Genomic DNA, 21,177 nt, shown 5'->3' with positions numbered 1-21,177 from the left:
ATAGAACTGTTAACTCAAATGTTTATCTTACAGAAAGGATTTACCCCTCTACACGTGGCAGCCAAATATGGCAAAATAGAAGTTGCCAACCTCCTACTTCAGAAAAACGCTTCTCCAGATGCGGCTGGAAAGGTAAGGCAGATGTTACTTCAACAGGGCCCACTGGGGTCATTCCAGCATCCACCAAAGCCATCAACTGGTAACAGCCTCAGGATCCCCCTGGAGTATTTCTCCTTTTCCATCACTTCTGTGTAGTATTGCAAAAGTTCTTGGTTTCTCTTGAAAAAAAGGTATTGATTTCTTGAGGATATTGTTCTACTTCACAATACCTTGAGGATTGATTGATTACGTGCCAGCAAGTTGTTTTATTGTTACATATTATTGTATATAGTGACCACAGAGATGAATTTTTCTCCAGGACAATCTATCCCTAATCTGTCCCTTCAAGTCTACCAATGGTGGGCTCATCGCCACTCTTAACTGAGCACATCTTTACTCTCTGCAGTAGAGCTTGTGGTTGCCCACTTCCTACTAAAACCCAGATCTTTGATGACGTTATTCTGCATAGAAAATGTGGACCACCCATAATGTTCACATGAAATAAGAATTATCTATATTGGGCACAATTGACCAATTTTAGTTTTCATGGCTGCATACGCACATGGGAGTCACTTTAATTAGATGATGAAAGTCTTGCTTGAGACCAGAATAGACTTTTCTCTTGATAGGCTGGTTTGAATGTGTCGATCAAGAGCAGAGGTCTTCAAACTTGGAGAGACATTCCCTGTTAAAGGGCTAAAAGTCCAGGGAGGGTTATAACATTAAACTGAAAAAAAAAACCCAAATATCTTAACTTAAGAAACATGTAAATAAAGTATGAATCAACATTTCTTATCTATAGTCTGTAAGAGATCAGGGAGGATAGTTATTCAGATAGGCGAAGTTGACGTCTTAAAAAGTGTGAAGAGCATTCCCATACAAGTCAGTGTTTTGTGTTGTATCTTGTGTTGTAGTGGATCATTTCAAAATCTCAGTTAATACCATCGTAAACTTCATTAAAATGAGTTTAACATAATTCTTCAAGTGTTTCTGTAAAGTGGGTTTCTAACCATGCTTGTTTGTTCTGCATGTGTTTTTAGAGTGGTTTAACTCCACTGCATGTTGCGGCACATTACGATAATCAGAAAGTGGCACTTCTCCTTTTGGACCAAGGAGCTTCTCCTCACGCCTCTGCAAAGGTACTAATGCCACTGAGTGGGGTGAAAATCCAGCCACATGTTCCATCTTTCCCCTCCTTTGGAAGCCCTGCTGGACCTCCTCTAATAACACCATAGGATGATCCAAAACAGGAGATGAATTAGATCAGGGATATCCAACCCTGGCAACTTTAAGAATTGTGGGCCTCAACTCTTAGAATTCAGAATGACTGGCTGGGGAATTCTGGGAGTTGAAGTCCACAGGACTTAAAGTTTCCATGGTTGGGCGCCCCCTAGGTTAGATGGTAGGTGACCTTTATCTTGATCATCCACACTAAGGAAGACATGGAGTTGGTAGAGGAGGATTTGACAAAGGGTTGATGCTTTGGGAAGTTCATTCTTCTCCCTTGGATTGGGAACCACAAGGTTAAAACTAAGGGCCACCTAAAACTTTCTGATCCAGATGAAATGGGCTTCCTCATTGTGTCTCTTCTGGACTAGTATTGGAAACCTGCAATGTTCTCTTCAGCCCAGAAACTCCTATGGAACCTCTAAGCTGTGTTTGTACTTGTGCTTATAGAACGTAATTATGAAAGTGTAAATTAAATTTGTAGTGTTGTAGTTATACCTATGTTGTAGTTATACCTATGGCAGCAGTACAGAATCCCAATGAGTCTCTCAATTTGGCAAAATGTCCCCATTTTGGTACTCTGAGGGGACATCTGGAAAGCTTTGGTGTGCCAAAACATAGAGGACTTTATTTTGTTTAAGCATTATACAGTTTTAGATAGTTATGGTGATTTATGGTCTCAGGAATCTATGGATTGGATGGAGATTCTGGCATTGCTATTTGCAGAGCACACAAGATTTAGTCTTTGTGGTTTACAGGGAAGGCAGAGGGAGGGAGAGGAGAGAGAGAGAGAGAGAGAATGTATGTCATAAGGTCAGTAGAAAAACTGAAGGGATGATTGGCACAAGAGGACATCAGAGGTCACCCTAGATAATGTAGGATTCTGTGTAAATAGTAGTATATCCAGATTTCTTGCATCAGTATTAGAGACAGTCTCCATGAAGGAGAGGAATAGAAAGTGCATAGTTCCTTCAGGTTTTTTCACACAGCATCAGGGAGATACTTGTTTCTAAAGGACTTTGGCTGCGTTCACACAACATGCTAAATGTGTTAGTTTATTTATTGATTTTCTGGGTTCCCATAATGCATAGAACCATTGGTAAACTGGATTTGTATAGTGCACTAAACCAGAAAAGTTGAAATCAGACCAAGTTAAGATATGGGTAGGGACCCTTTGGCTAGATCATGCCTGGTTAAATGTGTTGTATGAATAGTAGCATTGCATCTTCCTTTGCGAAGAAGGAACAATGATTAAATATTGTATAGGCCAAGGCTCTCCAACCTTAGCAACTTTAAGACTTGTGGACTTCAACTCCCACAAGTTGAAGTCCACAAGTCTTAAAGTTACTAAGGTTGGAGACCCCTGGGATAGGCAACATGAAGTCCCATAGCTTCAGGACTGCCCTGCTTTCTTCTTCCTGCATGGGGGCAAATGTATCACTTGAATGGGCTACTTTTTCCCTATTGTTTCTTGATGTCAAAGGGAAGGAGAGAGTTAAGCAGAAAAAGTCAGGTAAGACCCTTGCATGATTGTTTATCACTTTCATCAGTATCTGTGTGGCAACTCGACTGTGTGTAGATTGATTAGAGATTGGAAAGGTCGAAGTGGAAAATGCCAACAACATGCTTTGCATTCAGTGGAAACTTGGCAAACACAGACATGGATTTTTCCGCATGAGATAACAATCAGAATTCTAGAACATGGCCATTAGATTCAAACCCAACCTCCGATGCTCTGTTTTTCCAGTGCCATCCTGTATGTGCTTCCTTAGAGAGGCTCACTCATATTCACTCCTAGAGAAGCGGATGTAGAATTTTGATCTTAATCCGATCCAGCAAAACTCTTGGAATAAACAAAACCATTCATACAAAATGTTGTATTCCTTGAATCCCTGCTAAAATCCCTGTGGTAGACTCATTTAGACTGTTCAGACAGCAGAAGAAACAATTTGGGAAAAAGTTTCTGTCTTAATGGAACTGAATTGGTGGAGAGAGTTTGCGAGATGATGGATGAAGTGTTCTCCTTTCCTCCTCTGGGGACTGCTGTGCTGTGGCCCACTTAAAAGGGAAGGTGGGGGGCACAAGTCCCCTAATTGCCCAATGGAGTGATGTTTAGGGGGGACTTGGTTATTTCCGATGTGTACCAGACTCAGATACTTTGATAAGATCCTAGGCTCCAGCTTGCTGGCTCAAATCCAAGTGACCGTAGTGAGAAAATGTTACACACCAGTTGTGAGTTAAGGTGGGCTGTGATAAGATGGGATGGGAGAAACCTAACCATCAATCTTGAGGTCTGCAAATCAAGGGATGACCTATGGCAGGGCACTCCAACCTTGGCAACTTTAAGAGTTGTGGATTTCAACTCCCAGAATTCAGAGGAGCAAAGCTGGCTGAGGAATTCTGGGAGTTGAAGTCCACAAGTCTTAAAGTTGCCAAGGTTGGAGACCCCTGATCTATGGCTCATTGCTCAGGGGGCTTATGCCCAAAGCAAATGTCTGGGTATCTTTGTCGTGTAATCTACAATCCACAGGCATCTCTTCCCTGATTCTAAACTGCCTTGAGAAACACAAGATATTTTATAAATACTGTCATAAAGCTGTAAGGCAAAGCAGCCACTATTTGGTCCATCAGGGTTAGGATTGTTTAGGTACAATCCTCATTTTGGGCCACAGGGCTTTCTCATCACAAAGGCCTGTTTTAAGAGTTTCTTCAGAGAACAAAAACTTGCACAAAAGGATTTCTTTAGGATTGCTTCCCACTGAACGGTGAAACACTTAGATGTCTGATCCTTTTTCTAAAGTAGGTCAGAGCTCCAAAGCTTTATCACTGAGTGCAATAATGAGAAATAACACGTCTTCACAGCATCAGGATATTGCCTTAGTTTGATGCTGAAAATCTCTCTTCATAGAGCAGGCGCTTCTCTTTTTTCCTCCTGAGCCAACGTTGCACTAAAACCCAAATGACAAAATGACAGACGAGAGAAAACCAGAAATTGTGGGTTGGCTCCCTTGATTCCTTCACCTTTGATCCAACGGCTGAACAGCTGCCCACAGGCCATTTTTGGCAAAGGCTTTCTGAAAGTCACAAAACTGAGCTGAGCTGAGCTTCAGTCATGGAAGAGCCTTCCTGGCTGTTCACTCATCAGCTAAGACAGGTCCACATTGGCTGAGGGTTTTCTTCGATATTTTCTCTGGAAAGGAAGGATTTCTCCTGCTCCAGTTGCCTTCATCGACTGGAGGGTGGGAGGTCTGTCATCCCTCCCCCTGTCAAATATTTCCTTTTTCACTGCTCTATGAAAACAATATTGCAAAAAATGCAGATCAACTCTAATATGGCACCAGTCTGTATAACTAACAGACACAGCTTTATGCCAAAATCAGCTTCTGCAAATAGGATGGAAGAAAATGCCGTTTATATCTTTCCTGGAGAATTATCTCGAGTTATTTGTGCCTAGACTATGCAGTGCCAGCCTCCCAGCTTCTTAATCTGTCTTCCTTCCTCAAATAGGTCCTAGAATCAGAAAGTTGTCCAGAGTCTCTGAACAGAGATGATCGTAGTTGAGCTGCCATTACTCTGTTTTCTAGCCAGCTCATGCATCTCCATAGTTAAGAGACAGGATATGACCTACTGACTCTGTATTTATTTTTAATGCAGCTGCTCAAGCAATCTAAAATTGTGGACTTATGCTTGACATTTGTTCAATCCTCTCTTGTGATGAGGAGACCCAGGGTGGGGGTAAAATCAGGCAGGGGGCATATTTCTGCTTCCTAATGTTGTGCTTATTAAAACTATTCTATGTATCTTTTTAAAGTTTTATATCCCCCCCAATATTACTCTCTTTTTTCCTTTCTAGACCACCTCCCTAATCATTGCTCCCCTTTACAAATCCTCCTTTTTAGTAGCGTGGTTAAGCTGCTTTCCCCAAACTCTCAGTTCTGCAGAGATGAGGAAACAGCCAGATCTGTCTGTCCAGGGAACATCTACCTTAGTTCCACAACTTCCCTTGATGGAAGAGTGGGGGGGGGGAGAGAATGCCTCCACTGTGTCACTGGAAGTTGCCCTGTGACATCACCATCACCATGTCCAGGGTTCTGCTTCAAGATGTTCTAACATCTCAGATGGTTCTCTTCGTCTCCCAATCCCTATCCAGGTTGCCTGCCATCTGAGGTCCTACAGACGCTGTTGCTAGTTTCATATATTAATGGAATTGCTTCCAATCTTCAGATTATTTTTTTTACAAGGGGAGGAAAGGAAGAATGAGGTTGGGCACCAGAAGAGTATTTCTTATTTGAAACTGATCCTTCTTTTCTTAGCGATGTTTTTTTAGCTGAAAGTATAAGGAAAATCAACACAGGCATTTTCAGACAACATGATTGTCTTGGAAATCAGCAAGCAGGCCAGACCAGAAAAGAAATATTACTTGTGGGGGTGGAGAGGGAGGGAGGTTGCATAATTTCCTTGAAAAAGGAAAAGGAAACCTTTTCCCATGGACTATGCATGAGAAAGTATGTGGTTAAAGGTTTAGAAATCCTCTCCGGCAAATGCCAGTAATAGCTCCTCTGCTATTTAATGAAAGGGCCCATAACCAAAGACGTTTGCCTTGACAGAACGGTTACACTCCACTGCACATTGCTGCCAAGAAGAACCAGATGGACATAGCAACCACATTGCTGGAATACGGTGCTGATGCCAATGCTGTGACCAGACAAGGCATTGCTCCTGTGCATCTGGCTTCCCAAGAGGGCCACATGGACATGGTCTCCTTGCTTCTCACCAGAAACGCCAACGTGAATCTCAGCAACAAGGTGTGTGGGCAACAGAGAGATCCCCTGCTCTCCAATGGCCTGGGCTCACTTGTGCTGCCGTCTGTTGTTCACAATAACGCCATAGTCCACAGAGAATCTTGTCCCGTGATCCTGAGTTTTGCATGACATTCACTCTCTGCCCTAGACAAGGATGTGGAATAGTTTGCAAGCCAGATTTAATAGCATGAATGCTGGCAGGAGAGGATCATGAAAACTCTGATCCAGGACAAATATAGATTCCTGCCTGGCATAGGAGAGTCGTGTGAATCCTGAATGTTGAATTCTGCAAGGGATTAAAAAAAAGGTTTAATGAGATGTCAGATTCTCTTAATTCTTTCTCTCTCTCCTCCCTAGATAGATAGATAGATAGATAGAGAGAGAGACAGACAGACAGACAGACATATGATAGATAGATTAGATAGATTAGATAGATAGATTAGATGGTGATAGAAGGTAGATAGGTAGATAGATAGGTAGATAGATAGATAGATAATAGGTAGAGATAGATTAGATAGGGTAGATGGAGATAGATAAGGTAGATGGTGATAGATAGAAGATAGATAAGAGATAGACAGACAGACAGACAGACAGACAGATAGATGAGAGAGAGAGAGAGAGATAAGATAGTGTAGATGGTGATAGATAGAAGATAGATAGACAGACAAGCAGAGTAAGAGACATCTCACGCTGATACTTCACTTGTCTTACACCTCTCTTTATTTTTGTGTCCTGGTGTCAAATGATCCTGCTTCTGACTCATAGGACTGGATTACAGGGATATTGTAGCTAAATCCGGTAGTTCTATTACATCTATTGCAAGTTCACTATAGAACCACAGACCATGATCACATAGAGTTGAGTAAATTCAAATTAACCAGTTAATCTTCACTGAATTGATGCAAAACATGTGTAAGATGAAGTGAGAAAATTCCTTTTGCAGCCTGTTGCCTTGGACATCAAATGGTTGGCCCCCAAAAACACAGCAAAAGAAGCCACATAGCCAGATCATGTGGGCCACCAGATCTGATAGCAGGAACATTTCTTCTGCTCTGAGGCTTGTAGAAGAACAAAGTATGATTGTAGTTGATAAAATGTTGTTCAGGTCAGGCATTGGATGGGCCTGTGGTGTCATTCTTAAAAAGTGCAGTTGCTGCTTTGGGTACCTTTGAGATCTTATGTACAGTCTTTTTCCATTGTAGGAAAATGCAGCACTGAAAGGAACCTCACAGTATCTTTTTGATTAGTTTTCTATATGCCAAATGAACGTTCAGGATGAATAAACCTTGAGGAAAGGGCTCCTGGAGTAGTAGTGCTGCGTCAGCAAGATAGTATCCTACACTGTATTTTACCCCAACACAAACAATAGTAGTCCCTTTATAGAGCATGGCAACTGACCTGTTCCTGTACCATCTATTCCTGTTTCAGTCTTTAATTGTGTAATTGGACATATCTGGTTGAAATGTGTATTGAGCACCACAAGTGCATTTTCTGTTGCCCTCTTGTTAAGCTCAGGAGGAGAACCCCAGCTTTACTGGGCATTAAACCCAGGCCCTGATGATACTAAGCTGGCAGGAATAGCCAAAACCATAGAAGATAAACTCAAGATCCAGATGGATCTTGACAGACTTGAACCCTGGACCCTATCTAACAAAATGAAATTTAGTGTAGAGAAAAGTCTTACACTTAGGCAAGGAAAACCAAAAGCACACATACAGACTGGGTGAAACCAGGTTTAATAGCAGTAACTGTGAGAGGGATCTTGGAATCTTAGTGAACAACCAGCTAAATATGAGCCAGCCGTGTGCAGCGGCAGCCAAAAGAGCCAATGCAATCCTAAATTGCATTAACAGAGGGATACAATCAAGATCACGTGAGGGACTAATATCACTCTGTAAAGCCTTAGTAAGACCACACCTAGAGTACTGCATCCAGTTTTGGTCACCACACTATAAAAAAGATGTTGAGACTCTAGAAAAAGTGCAGAGGAGAGCAATCAGGATGATTAGGGGACTGGAGACTAAAACATATGAGGAATGGTTACAGGAACTGGGCCTGGCTAGTCTAGTGAAGAGAAGGACCAGGGGACAATGATAGCAGTCTTCCAATATTTGAGGGGCTGCCACAGAGAAGAGGGGGTCAAGCTATTTTCCGAAGCACCCAAAAGCCAGACAAGGAATAATGGATGGAAACTGATCAAGGAGAGATTCAACCTAGAAATAAGGAGGAATTTTCTGCCAGTGAGAACAATCAACCAATGGAACAAAAGTTGCCTTCGGAAGTTGTGGGAACTTCATCACTGGAGGCTTTCAAGAAGAGACTGGACTGCCATTTGTCAGAAATGGTGTAGGGTCTCCTGCTTGGGTGGGAGGTTGGACTAGATGACCTATAAGGTCCCTTCCGACTCTGTTAATCTGTTAAATCAGGTAAAAATCCTTCTGCCCAAAACTGATTTGCTGCATATGATTTGCAGAGTGGCCTGACTCCACTGCATTTGGCAGCCCAGGAGGACAGAATCAACGTGGCAGAGGTGCTGGTCAACCAAGGAGCTGTGGTGGATGCACCCACGAAGGTAGGTTTTGAGGAAAGATTGTATTTAAACAATCCCGGAAGGGGCAAGTTAAAATGGGTAAAACCAGTCCCAACCCCCACGCCGCCCTTTCTGACTTGGGAATTATTTCTTGTGTCAACGGCACCTATGTTCAAAAAAGGTATAAATAAGTAAATATAACACCACAGCTGGGTGGAATTACGGATGCAGTTGATCAGATCTCTTCTGGTGCCTGCCCAGCTGCCTATGGACTCCTTTCTGGGCCCTTCTATTGTATAACTGATGTCATCATTATGTTATCCAGTCTGTGGATGGATGGTCCTTCTCATTTCCACCATAAAGCCTGCCCCAAAGCCTCAAGTACTCTGTCTCCCTCAATCCCAGATGCACTGTTCTGTTTTGGAACTGATTGACCTATTTAGCTGTGAGACATATGACCTTGTTAGTGTCTTGGACAAAAAATTCAGTGTCAGGAGGTTCAGACTACAACTTCCAAAATCATAATGATCGCTCCCCAGGCTGGCTAAGGCATACAGATGGTGCGTCCCTAAATCTTTGGATGGTTGAAGGAGTTGAAAGGCAGCAATAGATTTTCTTCAAGAAGCTTGTTGACTCCTGGCCAAAATTGTTGATGCAAGCCTTGGTAGTACAGTGGTCTAAAGCACCCTGTTATTAAGACCAGCTGCCTGCAATTACTGCAGGTTCGAATCTCGCCAGGCTCAAGGTTGACTCAGCCTTCCATCCTTTCTAAGGTAGGTAAATTGTGGACCCAGTTGTGGGGGCAATAAGCTGACTTTGTATAAAATGTACAAAAGTATGAAGGCTATTGCTTAACGCACTGTAAGCCACCCTGAGTCTCCGGAGAAGGGCGGCATATAAATCAAATTAAAAAAAAAAAAAAGGCAGGCTGAAGAACTCCTCAAATCGGGAGGAGTGGATCTCGTAAGACTAGATAAATTGGACAAATTCTCTTCCTTTAGATCAAGGATCTCCAACCTTGGCAACTTTAAGACCTGTGGACTTCAACTTCCAGAATTCCTCAGCCAGCCCACAGGTCTTAAAGTTGCCAAGGTTGGAGACCCCTGCTTTAGATCAGGCGAAAGAAGGTGCTTGCCTTCATTCCCTCTCTAGCCTTAAAAAGAACAACCACCACAACCACCACAACCAAAACCCAAAACCCAAACTCGTTTTGAATAGGAGGCGCAACTGCCTACCTGGGTGAAGGCAAGCTGTGTGGTCTCCCTGCCTTCCTGCTCACAGAAGGACCAAGGATCCGTTGTGGACATAATAACAGACATCCCAGCTGGATATTCTGATGAAAAGGTTGCCAGACTCTTACTTTTGGTGGTGGAAAAAAAAGTCTGCTCCAGTAATAATTACCTGCCCTTGTCCTCTTATCAAAGGTCAGAAAACTGATTACCTGTCATAAAAGTTGGTGCTGGCACGGTAGCCTGCAGTAGCAAAATCCATGGAGGGGAAAATAAGCAGAGAGAGGAGAGGAGAAATCCTAGACATAAACACATCACATAAACCAGAGGGCTCCAACCTTGGCAACTTTTAAGACTTGTAGACTTCAAGTCTTAAAGTTGCCAAGCTTTGCTGGCTGAGGAATTCTGGGAGTTGGAAGTCCACAAGTCTTAAAGTTGCCAAGGTTGGAGCCCCCTGACATAAACCATCACATTTAGGCCCAAATAAATTAGGAAATCAGTTGGGAACAGCTTGAAGAGGAGGAAGTGGTGGTGGTACTTTCAGTTTCTTATTCTACTGCCTCTTTCCAGCACATTCAGTGTCTCCAGTAAATCATTTTTAAAAGCATTTCTTGACACCCAGAAGCCCTGGCAACTTAATTAGAAGCCTCAAGATGGGACTCTGTTAGCTTGCTTAGTGCTGATTGTAAAACAAAATAGTCTCAAACTGGGTCTGAAATGCAGTCTCAAAAATGGGGACATTGCTGCAATATTTAGGGCTATTTTTATTGCATTCTTTGCATTATTTACCTGGCACAGAGAATAGTAATCAAGATGTGGGAGCCCTGATAGTCAAGTACAAGGAGCAGCACTTGGATCTCAGGCCAGATCAGAATGAAAAGGTGCAATCCAAATTGGGTCTCCGTACCAGGAATTCACCTGTAAGAAGCCAGTCATGTAGTTGTTGACTGTATCACTAGATGGCATCACGTATACTTTGCCCTCCGCTAAACCAATCCAGAAATTAAATTCCCTCTGCCAAAAATTATGTAGAGTGAAACAGAACTGTGCTCAAGGGTTGTGTTTGCACATCATATTTACTAGTGGCTTTATTTGCAGGACATGTTAAGTTTGTTTAGCATTGCACTTGATTAGGTTCGTGTGAGATACGTTCAACCTGTTTGGTTAGCTTACAATTCATTGCATTGTTGAACCCACCAACTGGCGAATTCAATAACCAAGTCAAGTGTAATCTCATTTATTATGTTTCCTTTTTTAGATGAAAGAAAGGAAATTATAATGAATGGAAGATTAATTCTTTTTGTTGTTTCTATTGGGTCTTATATGCTCCACCAATCAGTTCCATAAAGGAAAGAGTGGAGAGGCTGAGTTAATGGTCAAAATATTCACATTTTGACTGAATTAAGCTGAAATAATATCAGGGCAGGGGCATTGGCTCTGTTTTATATGCAATCCAAAAGGCTATTTGTTGTTAAACTAGAAAAGATAGATCAGGATCCAATCTTCCCAGAGGACTGCAGGCCACATTTTGCTTAAATCTTCTGGATGGTCTTGCAATACCTCAAATAAATTTTGGGCTGATTCTCAAAGCAGGTTCATGTTCAAGAGCTGCGAGGGTGCCAAGGAAGGCAACAGGACTTAGTACATAAAAGCGGATGCTTGTTGACCTCCTGCTGAGTTGTCTATAGACCATCTGACCTTCTCCATCCAGAGATGCTGGGCAGGGCTGTGAGAAGGAAATGCTGGTCCGTTTCATCCTTGCTTAGCTCTATCAAGCAAAATCTGCTAGCTGGCAGGATCTCAGTACATCCTGTTGGTTTGTGTCATAGGAATATCACTGTATTTTAAAAACAAACAGTAGATGCCACCATAAAAATGTGAATAGAAATGCATCTGTTTGTTATCAAGCATGCAACTAAGTAAATAGCTGCATACTAACTTGCATCTAATAAATAAATACTGTGTTTCCCTGAAAATAAGACCCTGTCTTATATTTTTTTGAACCCTGAAATAAGCGCTTGGCCTTATTTTCAGGGAGGTCTTATTATTTTGGGGCATGTGGAGCAAGATGGGGCTCCTCTTGCCATCTTACCTGATTTCCAGCTCTGTGTTTAAATATTTTCAGGGGGAGGCTTATTTTAACGCATGCACTTAAAAGCCCATTGGGTTTATTATCAGGGGATGTCTTATTTTCGGGGAAACAGGGTACTTGTGTCTCAAGGAGGAGGTGTGGGAATGTGTGGAGGACCTTTATTTGTGGCGCAATTATACATCAGAAAAGATCACATTACCTTGACTCTTTTGTGAACTGTCCCTGTCATGCGTTCCCAGCTCAGTTCTGCTAAATAAGCATCTGTCTCAAAAGGAGAGATAATATTATCTTGATGCAAATGATAAGGCTTAAATTGCTCATGACTTTTAAGGGTAATTGTGATGATCCTTAAAGGTCTGAAGACACCACCGCCTCCTTCTTGTCATCAGCATTTTTGATGGAGCAGAATTTTTTCTCTCTCGGGGTTCCCCCCTCCTTTTTTTTATTGTGTTGCAATCCTTGGGGGCTTCCTCAGCCCTACAGTGTCAGTGTATATGTTCATTGTGACAGGAGCCACACAAAAAAGTGAGCATCCTTCTTGCCATGTGTCCACTCAGTGTTTTCATCTTGCATTTCCTCACAGTTGCTCAGGTGAACATTTCTGACCAGCCAGGCCCCTCCTAATTTGTGAGTCTTTGTGATAACCCCAGGAGATAGGATAGTTGTGAAGGAGCCTTTTAGTTCAGCTTCCTACTTGCAAGGGGACTTGAATCCAGATCTCGTGGCTCAAAGTCCAACAGTCCATCTGATTGAGGCAGCGTTCCCAACCTACAAAATTCCTAGCTAGCACCACAAATTCAGAAATTGGGGTATTGATTAAATATGGCTGCTGCCTTTCTTTGGTGCCCCATTGCAATAGGAATTCAGTAAACTGAGTCCATCTGCTTTTTGGTCCAGTGTATTTTCTGAAACTCTTTTTAAAAACACAACTGGAGCTCCTTTAAGCCTTGGTGGGGGTGGAAGAGAAGACTTGGAGCCTAAATGCATTATGTTATTTAATTTAGTGCCATATTAATCATCCTGCCATTCCTTTTTTCACTTTCCTTTGTCTGGATTTAATTTTAGATGGGCTACACTCCATTACACGTCGGGTGCCACTATGGAAACATAAAGATAGTTAATTTCCTCTTGCAGCAATTTGCAAAAGTGAATGCCAAAACCAAGGTGAGATTTTTTTCTCTGACCCTCCTTCCCACCTCTTGCCTGCCTTCGTCTGTGTGGATGGGGGGGTGGGGGTTTCTGGAGGGTCTCCTGCAACAGCCCCCTTTCACTTTTCTTCTCTTTAGAACGGCTACACCCCCCTGCACCAAGCTGCTCAGCAAGGACACACCCACATCATCAACGTCCTGCTGCAGAATGGTGCATCCCCCAACGAGCTCACTGTGGTAAGAAATTGGGTGGGTGGGGAGATCTTGGGTCCCACTTTTGGCAGGCTTCCTCTTTGGCTGGTAACCGCTGCTCTTCTGCTTGTGTTCATAATTCTGGGGTTCTCAGAATGGAAGGATGCAGCTCAACTCTCCATATATAACCCTGCATGTCATGGGGGTCCTTCATGTCAGACTTGTACCGGGGTCTCCTCATTCTCAAGGAGCAAGTTGCCCATGGACCATCCATCCCTCACTCCTGCCTGTGGGTGGCTTTCATAGAGAAGCTCAACAGCGGTCATCCCTGTCTCAGGACAGTTGAGATGTTTTTGCTATCTGGATTTTCAGCCAACCTTGAAGGGAAGCCCTAAAAACCTCTCTGTTCTGTACGGTGCATTTAAAATATCCCTTTTCTTGGAATTCATAAGCTTGGTCACAGATGGAGTGTTGATAACCCCAACTGTCTCTGTTTGCTCTTCAGTAGTTGGTTGTTCAAGCCAGACTTTACTTTTCCACTTGCTTCCCATGGAAACAGCCTCAAACTAACCCTTTCTAGTAGATAGCAGCTAAAAGTTCCTGAAGGGAAGCACGCTGGACTTTTAGTTGCCTCTTCAGTGGAGAAGTTGCTAGAGTCCCTCTTCTTAGCATGCTTTTCCTCCTCTAGAATGGGAACACTGCCCTGGCCATTGCCAAACGACTGGGCTACATTTCTGTCGTTGACACGCTGAAAATAGTGACGGAAGAGACAATGACGACAATTGTAAGTATGGCTACCTGTTCATAGGAAGCTGCTATGTCTTTCCAAAGAAACAAACAGAACAGAAATGCATCTGAGGGCTCCTTGGTGCTCTCTGAGCTTGGTTGCTTTCGTGCAGATAATTTCATTATCCTGATGATGTTTCCTAGTTTGGGTAATGAAACATCTGTAAGAAAGCTACCAAGCTCAGAGAGCACCAAGGACCAGGGGTGGGGCTGCTGGGGATTTGCAGGGGTTTAGGAGAACCTCTAGCTAAGATTCTGTGCAGTTCAGAGAACTGCCAAATCCCACTCCTGGCTGGTCCCACCCACCTCTCCCGTCTCCTCCTAGGAGTCCCGACGCGGCCCATTTTGGATGCAGGTAAGTGCAGGGTGTGCATGGAGGCTCAGGGAGGGTGAAAAACGGCCCTACCGGAAGTTCAGGAAGGCCGGAAATGGGCCTGTTTCTGGCCTCCAGAGGGTCTCTGGAGCCTGGGAAGGCTGTTTTCGCCCTCCTGGAGGCTCGAGGAAAGCCTCTGGAGCCTGGGGAGGGAAAGAATGCCCCCCACCATGGTGCAGGGGGCTATCTAGCACATGCCCATCATGGCCATGCCCACCCAGCAACCGGGCAGAGAACCCCTTGCTAAAATTTTTGAAGCCCAGCCCTGCCCAGGACCCTTATTTCAACTTTGAGTACAAATATTCTCCTTTATTAGAAATGCATCTGGCTCCATGCCAAGGCAGTCTATCCACCTTAGACGAGAGCTGGTCCTCAGAATGATTCAGAATAGCCAGTTTCTATTACAGAATCCTCTCCGGGTGGGTTTTTTCTTAAAGACGCAGCAGGAAAGAGCAAAAGGAGCCAGTTTTGGAGAGCTGGAAAATTTTCTACACCACCTTTCCTGAAGTCCAGCTCGAGAGACTAACCTCCCCTCCTGGTTATAAGAAGAGGTTAGCTGGTGCACTTCAGGCTGCAGAAGTTCCCATGGAGACCTTTGTCTCCACCGCCTGAACAGCCTCTATTTGAGCTGAGAGCTCAGGCCTCAGAAGCAGGAAAGTGAGTGCTGAAGGCAGATGAATATTCAACAGAGGGAAGCTCACAGTAGAACCCATCTCGGCTCCCTCCTCTTTTATTTTCATCCATTTCAGAAATTCCTAACATAATTCTAGGCTTACAGAGTTGCCTTTGCAACTTGCGAATAATTTTACAGAGGCAGGTTTAAAATAAAAAGAACTAATGGAAAGCAGAGCAGCAGGTCCTGTAAAATGGATCAAGACGAAGAGAAGCAGATGAAACGGAGCAGTGAACACAATAACTACTGAAACAACAAGGAGCAGCCAGCCGTGTTGTATTGGGGAGGTTGTGTTCTCCTAACGTTGCATGACATTCGTTCAACATCTTTCTTTTTTTTTGTTACTGATTGGCAGACTGATATCCTCCTTTTGTCTCAAATTAATTTCCGCACTTGTGAAACAAATAATGTTCATTGTTTATTAAATTTATATCCCTCCCCCTATTTTTTAGGGTGGGAAAACTCAAGATGAAGTACATTAAATTCCCCCCACCCCCATAGGCTAGGTGGGACCGACTGGCCCAAGAAGTGAGGTGGTTCTGTGGATAAAAAAAAAGAGGGGGGGTGTCCTTGAACCCCAGTCTTTCCACCCCGCCCCAGACCTTCCTTATTAGGAGATCCCAGGGCTGTGGAGTAAATGGTGTGTATATGGGGGGTGGGGGAGAAAACTTTCTGAGGAAACCAACGGAAAGTAGCTACAGTAGACTTGCCTGGGAGCAGCCATGTAGAGACATCCCAATGGGTAGCAGTAGAGATCACATCGTATTCAGACAGTGGGGGGATGATGGGGGTCGTAGTCCCACCTACCTGGAGAGGATTGGTCCACACAGTGACACAGGCATCCCTTTGAGTATTTGCTGTAATGATAAAATAGGCACATGAAATACTGCAAGGCGTTAGGGGAGAAAACACACACTATTTCATGTAGATTATTATTACAACAGTTTCTGGAGAACGTTACTGATCATTTTAAATTGAACTGATGCGGCTTTCTTTCTTTTTAACAGACTGTCACAGAAAAACATAAAATGAATGTCCCAGAAACCATGAATGAAGTTTTGGACATGTCGGATGATGAAGGTATGTGGAAGAGAAAACGGTGCTACTTGTGCATGAAAGATAACTTGTTATGAAGAAGACTCCCTTTCTGTGGGGTTTTCGATTAAAATTGCAATGGTAAATTGTTTCCCTGGATTTGTAAAATGAGGCTAACAATTTTGTTCACTTGAATTGTGCAGCATGTAAAGTGAATGCCCCTGAAATACTCAGTGAAGGTGAATATATTTCAGACGCTGAAGAAGGTATTTCTGGCGCCTTTTCTCTCTGAGTTGCAGTGGGCTCTGCCCTTCAGAGTTTCCACTTTTTCTCCTAACATGCCGCCTATCAAAGCTGCATATACACTACAGTTTGTACTTCTGGTGCAAAGCCAACAGGGCTGCTTTGCCTCTTTCCATTAGACCTGCCTTGCCCTTGGTTAAGCCCACCCCTCCCTCTGCCTGTGACAGGATGAAGTTTTACAGAAGGAGCCCCTTCTGGGCATGCAAGAGTCTAGCATGATTGTCCTCCATTTGTGGGCCCAAGAAATGGGGCTACCATAGATGATGTGGCCCCAGGGGACCTGTTCTTTTTCTTCCATTGCACAGATTTATTTCAGAGCTGGAGTCCCAACCAGCATTATTGTACCTGTGTAAACAGAGATAGCGTAACGGGGTGAACGTAACGAGGTGAATTCCCATGACTTGTCCCAGCTTCTGCCAACCTAGCAGTTCGAAAGCACGTAAAAAAAAATGCAAGTAGAAAAATGTGGACCACCTTTGGTGGGAAGGTAACAGCGTTCCATGCACTTTTGGCGTTGAGTCATGCCGGCCACATGACCACGGAGACGTCTTCGGACAGCGCTGGCTCTTCAGCTTTCAAACAGAGCTGAGCACTGCCCCCTAGAATCGGGAATGACTAGCATGTATGTGCGAGGGGAACCTTTACCTTTATAAACAGAAAACAGAGAGGTTTGGGCCATATCTGAGTGTTTGGGGATGTATCTTCAGACGGAGGTGCTAATTGTCTCCTCTCCCACAATCTCAAAAGAGTCCTGCAATAGTGATCTGTTCTGGGAAATGTTTTGCATCAGATTGGCTGATCCCAGTTTTGCAATGACTTTATATTTTAGAGAAGCATGTAAAGAACAATAGTACTGGCTGTGTTTGTGTATAGTTATGAAGAGAAGAGCCCCATTCAACAACATTCCTCATTTTGTCAATAGCAAAGAGTAGAGGTAACTTTTTCCGGCCTTTCAGTTTCTTCTGGCCTGCAGTTTCTTTAGCACAGATGGAACGTGCTTAACTCAGCAAGAATTTTAACCCTGGTCCAACTCTCTCACATTATCTTGCCTTGTTCAAGAACCCCGTGCATCTTTTACTATGCGAAATTCCTTATTAAGATGTCAGCTGAAACTTTTCTTTGATGAAAAGTACTAGTCATACACACTTATGTATATGCAGCAAACTCCTCTTTCACTAACCTCCTTTGTCAATTCTCTTTAGCCACTAAAGTTCCTTCGTGACCTCTTACTTGCTTTAATGACTGCAGTTAATCAGTATAACCTTCTGATTTGGTTCAGGTCGAATCTTTACTCTTTTAATCAAATTGCCATTAATCTTCTTGGGGTATCCTCTTACGCGGCTGTTGCTTTTTTTGTAAAATTAAGAGTTTCTATATTTTTGTATTAATCAGACTGATAAATATGAGGGATGTATATTTTAACTGTCTCTATGGAGGAAAAGTAGCACAAATCTTTCTTCCTAGGGTTGAAAGGAGATGGATGGATGGATGGATGGATGGATGGACGGACGGACGGACGGACAAATATGGGCTATTTTTAACTTTATTGCATATGCTGAAGTCTGAAGTTGATGTTGGTTAAATTTCATTAACAAAAACTCCTTCTCTATAGCTGTTCATTGTCAATTGCAGGTGATTTATTAATTGATTCTTTGACTGTCACATTGAAAGCCATCTTGAGTTGCCCATTAATGTACGGTGAGCTAACGTTGATAGAGCCAACATTGATAGGACAGAGAGTTGAGTTGTAAAGTTGAGTTAAGTTTTAAAGAGATAAGCTTACATTTTGATGAATAACAAAATGTATTTTGGCTTTTGGAATGACAAGGAAATATTATTTGGAGGCCAGCCAACCTTGGTTCGTGCTTCTGCACTGTGCAAAACCTGTTCAGCCTGTATATTTGCAAGCAAATGTATTAAACGCCTCTCAACAACAGGAAGAAAAACCGTGAGTTCCCAATCCTTGGAAAGTATGAAGAACAAAACAGCACTTACTAGGTGCCACATCCAGAATACATAATAATACTTGGCTGTGTCTTTATGTTTGCCTTAGAACCAGAGACATAGTAGACTAGTTGGTGAGCAAGATGCCTGTCTCTTGCAGAGCAACAAGTCCACAAGGCAATGAGGAAAAACAGTGTCAGTTACTTCTGTTAGTCCTTTTTACAGCAGGGAGGTTTTCATTTGTGCTCAGATCATTCTATATTATTTTGGAGCAGGGTGGATAAAAATTGACATTTTTTTTAAAAAAGTAATTTAAAAATCAGGATTTTATAAAATTTAAATTGGATTTTTAATTTTTTTTTCAAATTTATTTTAATAATATGTTTTTGGAGTAAAAATCTATCTGAAGATACATTTTTTATTAAAGGTACATTAATAATTTAGTTTATTCAGCATGAAATGGAGCTTAGTTTTGTAGCATGAGGCTGTATATTCTGCAATATTTACAATTTTGGTAAACTCGTTCAATGAATCCAAGCTCTGCAAGCTGAGATAACATGCACTGCATTGATGCATTCACACAATTTCATAGTAACCATGAGATAAATCATAAAAATTGAAAGGGCCTGGTGGCTCAGCAGACTGATAGCATTGTGATTAACACCAGCTGTCTGCAATTACTGTAAGTTTGAATCTCACCAGGCTCAAGGTTGACTCAGCCTTCCATCCTTTCTAAGGTAGGTAAATCGAGGACCCAGTTTGTGGGGGCAATAAGCTGACTTTGTATAAATATACAAAAGTATGAAGGCTATTGCTTAACGCATTGTAAGCCGCCCTGAGTCTCCAGAGAAGGGCGGCATATAAATCCAAAAAAACAAAACAAAAAACAAAAAACAAGCCAAAGTTCAGGAATATTCCTTTATTCCATTGTTTTGCAAATCTATATACAGTTTTATCTATCTATCTATCTACAACAAATCTATCTTTTTTGCAAACTATGATCGTTTGAAGAGAAATGCATCTGTATCACCAGGCTCTTAAGTGTGAGGAGGAAGGGCAAGCCGTAAAAATGAAAGTGAAATATTCTAAGCAGCTTATAAATACAATATTAAAGAGCACCTGTCATTTCAGATCCATCATGGCAGCGGGCATCCACTCACCGGCAGCCCGCCATGTCCCTCACCTTGTGATGTCACTGCAGCATCACCAGCTGTCCCATTAAAGTGAATAGGACTGTTGGTGAATCAACAGTGGATCAGAGGAGGAGCTGGTGCGGGACAGAGATGACAGTTGTTCTTTTAAAATTATGATTTAAATTGAGTTGATTTAAATCAAGCCTTTTAACCAGTGATTTAAATCATGATTTAAATTGTGATTTAAATCGATTTGATTTAAATCAAGTCCACCGTTTTGGAGTATCCATCTTTAATGCCTGCTGAAAGAGGGGGTAAAAGTGAAGACTCCTTTAAGTAAAGGGCAGCTTCTGGTGGCCTCTTGGACACATTTGAGGAGCTTTCACAACAGAATGGAAGGAGTTGGCCGTGGGTGTCTTCTAGAGTATTTCTCAGGGTCTGTGGTCCAATGTAGAGCATAGGGATTTCCTGGTTGGCTTTGATTTAAGCATGAACAAGTCCAATCTTGCTTAGCTACTTTTTCCTTGAATTGGTGCTTCATGCTGGGAACAGAAGAGATACTAGTGCAAAATAGCCCTTCAATAGTCCCCTCATCATGTGAGAGCCAAAGCACTCAGACCCAGGTATTTTTTTTAGTAAAGCTAGAAACGTATATTCTTACAAGAAGGACAGAATGTTATCGCTAGTCTAGATTTCTGTTAAATCCATTAAGCGCCCACTACTTTTTCTCATATTGATGAATAAATTCAATAAATAAACTCAGTTACAGTGGCAAAGGCTGCATCATTAGAAGACTTGAAGGATCCATTAGGGACAGAGAAATCACAGAGAAAATTGGTTTGGTACCATCCTTTTCTTAGAATTTCCCAGTCTAGTCAACAAGTCTTCTTCCCAGTAGCTCCTCCTCCAGTTCCTAATCAGCTCCAACCTGGCTAGATTACCTGAGATCTGTCAAGTGTTTTTCGCACTATAAGATGCACAGGACCATAAGACGCACATTAGCTTTAGAGAAAGAAAACGAGAAAAAAATGCCTCTGCATCCCAGCATCCATCCGGTATTCATCTGGCTAGCGTCCTTGCAGCAAACAGCCTGGTCAACTTCAGCATGTTATCACAGCCCCGGCACGTGGCTCGTCAGGGCTCTGCTCTATTGCACCCACCACCGGTCAACTGAGCTGAGCGGCTGCCACTGCTGGAACCACACTGGAACCTTCACTGCCGAACAGCTGATTGGTGGTTGGATCAGCCTATTGGAATACTGCTGATCAGCTGTTTTAGGTGGCGGGGATCTCCACCACCACCTATCACCGCTGTCACCTATCACCATTGCCGATTGCCGCTGATCACTTATCGGCGGTGGGCAATCAGTGATTGGCAGCGGTGGCGATTGGTGGTGGTGGTGAACGGCAATTGACGGTGATCCCTGCTGTCTAGAACAGCTGATCGATGGTATTCTGGGAGGCTTCAACTACCAATCAGCTGCTCGTCGTGTTCCCCGGTGGCAGCGAACAGCGGTGGCAATGACAGGTGGCACCAACACCCCCCACACACAATATTCACTCTGTAAGACGCACAGACATTTCCACCCACTTTTTTTGGGGGGGGGGGAGA

At 42.9% G+C, this 21,177-nt stretch overlaps 1 protein-coding gene across 27 annotated transcripts in view; it reads left to right on the top strand.

The window, feature by feature from the left end:
- ANK3 (ankyrin 3) overlaps nt 1–21,177 on the top strand; it is a 286,682-nt gene that overhangs the window by 197,552 nt on the left and 67,953 nt on the right. For 18 of the 27 annotated variants that reach the window (XM_087872279.1, XM_087872283.1, XM_087872281.1 and 15 more), the window contains 9 exons: nt 34–132; nt 1,140–1,238; nt 5,934–6,131; nt 8,602–8,700; nt 13,045–13,143; nt 13,266–13,364; nt 14,008–14,103; nt 16,159–16,231; nt 16,390–16,452. In XM_087872279.1, coding sequence (XP_087728405.1) covers nt 34–132; nt 1,140–1,238; nt 5,934–6,131; nt 8,602–8,700; nt 13,045–13,143; nt 13,266–13,364; nt 14,008–14,103; nt 16,159–16,231; nt 16,390–16,452 — 925 coding nt within the window. The remainder of the gene's footprint in view (nt 1–33; nt 133–1,139; nt 1,239–5,933; nt 6,132–8,601; nt 8,701–13,044; nt 13,144–13,265; nt 13,365–14,007; nt 14,104–16,158; nt 16,232–16,389; nt 16,453–21,177) is intronic. The other 9 variants (XM_087872289.1, XM_087872285.1, XM_034435341.2 and 6 more) reach the window with 3 other exon arrangements.

Source organism: Pantherophis guttatus, chromosome 6 (genome assembly GCF_059756535.1).
Source record: "Pantherophis guttatus breed Tessera chromosome 6, ASM5975653v1, whole genome shotgun sequence".
NCBI classification, from domain to species: Eukaryota; Metazoa; Chordata; class Lepidosauria; order Squamata; family Colubridae; genus Pantherophis; species Pantherophis guttatus.
Note: the sequence above shows the minus strand (reverse complement) of the source record. Positions and strands in the feature narration are given on the sequence as shown.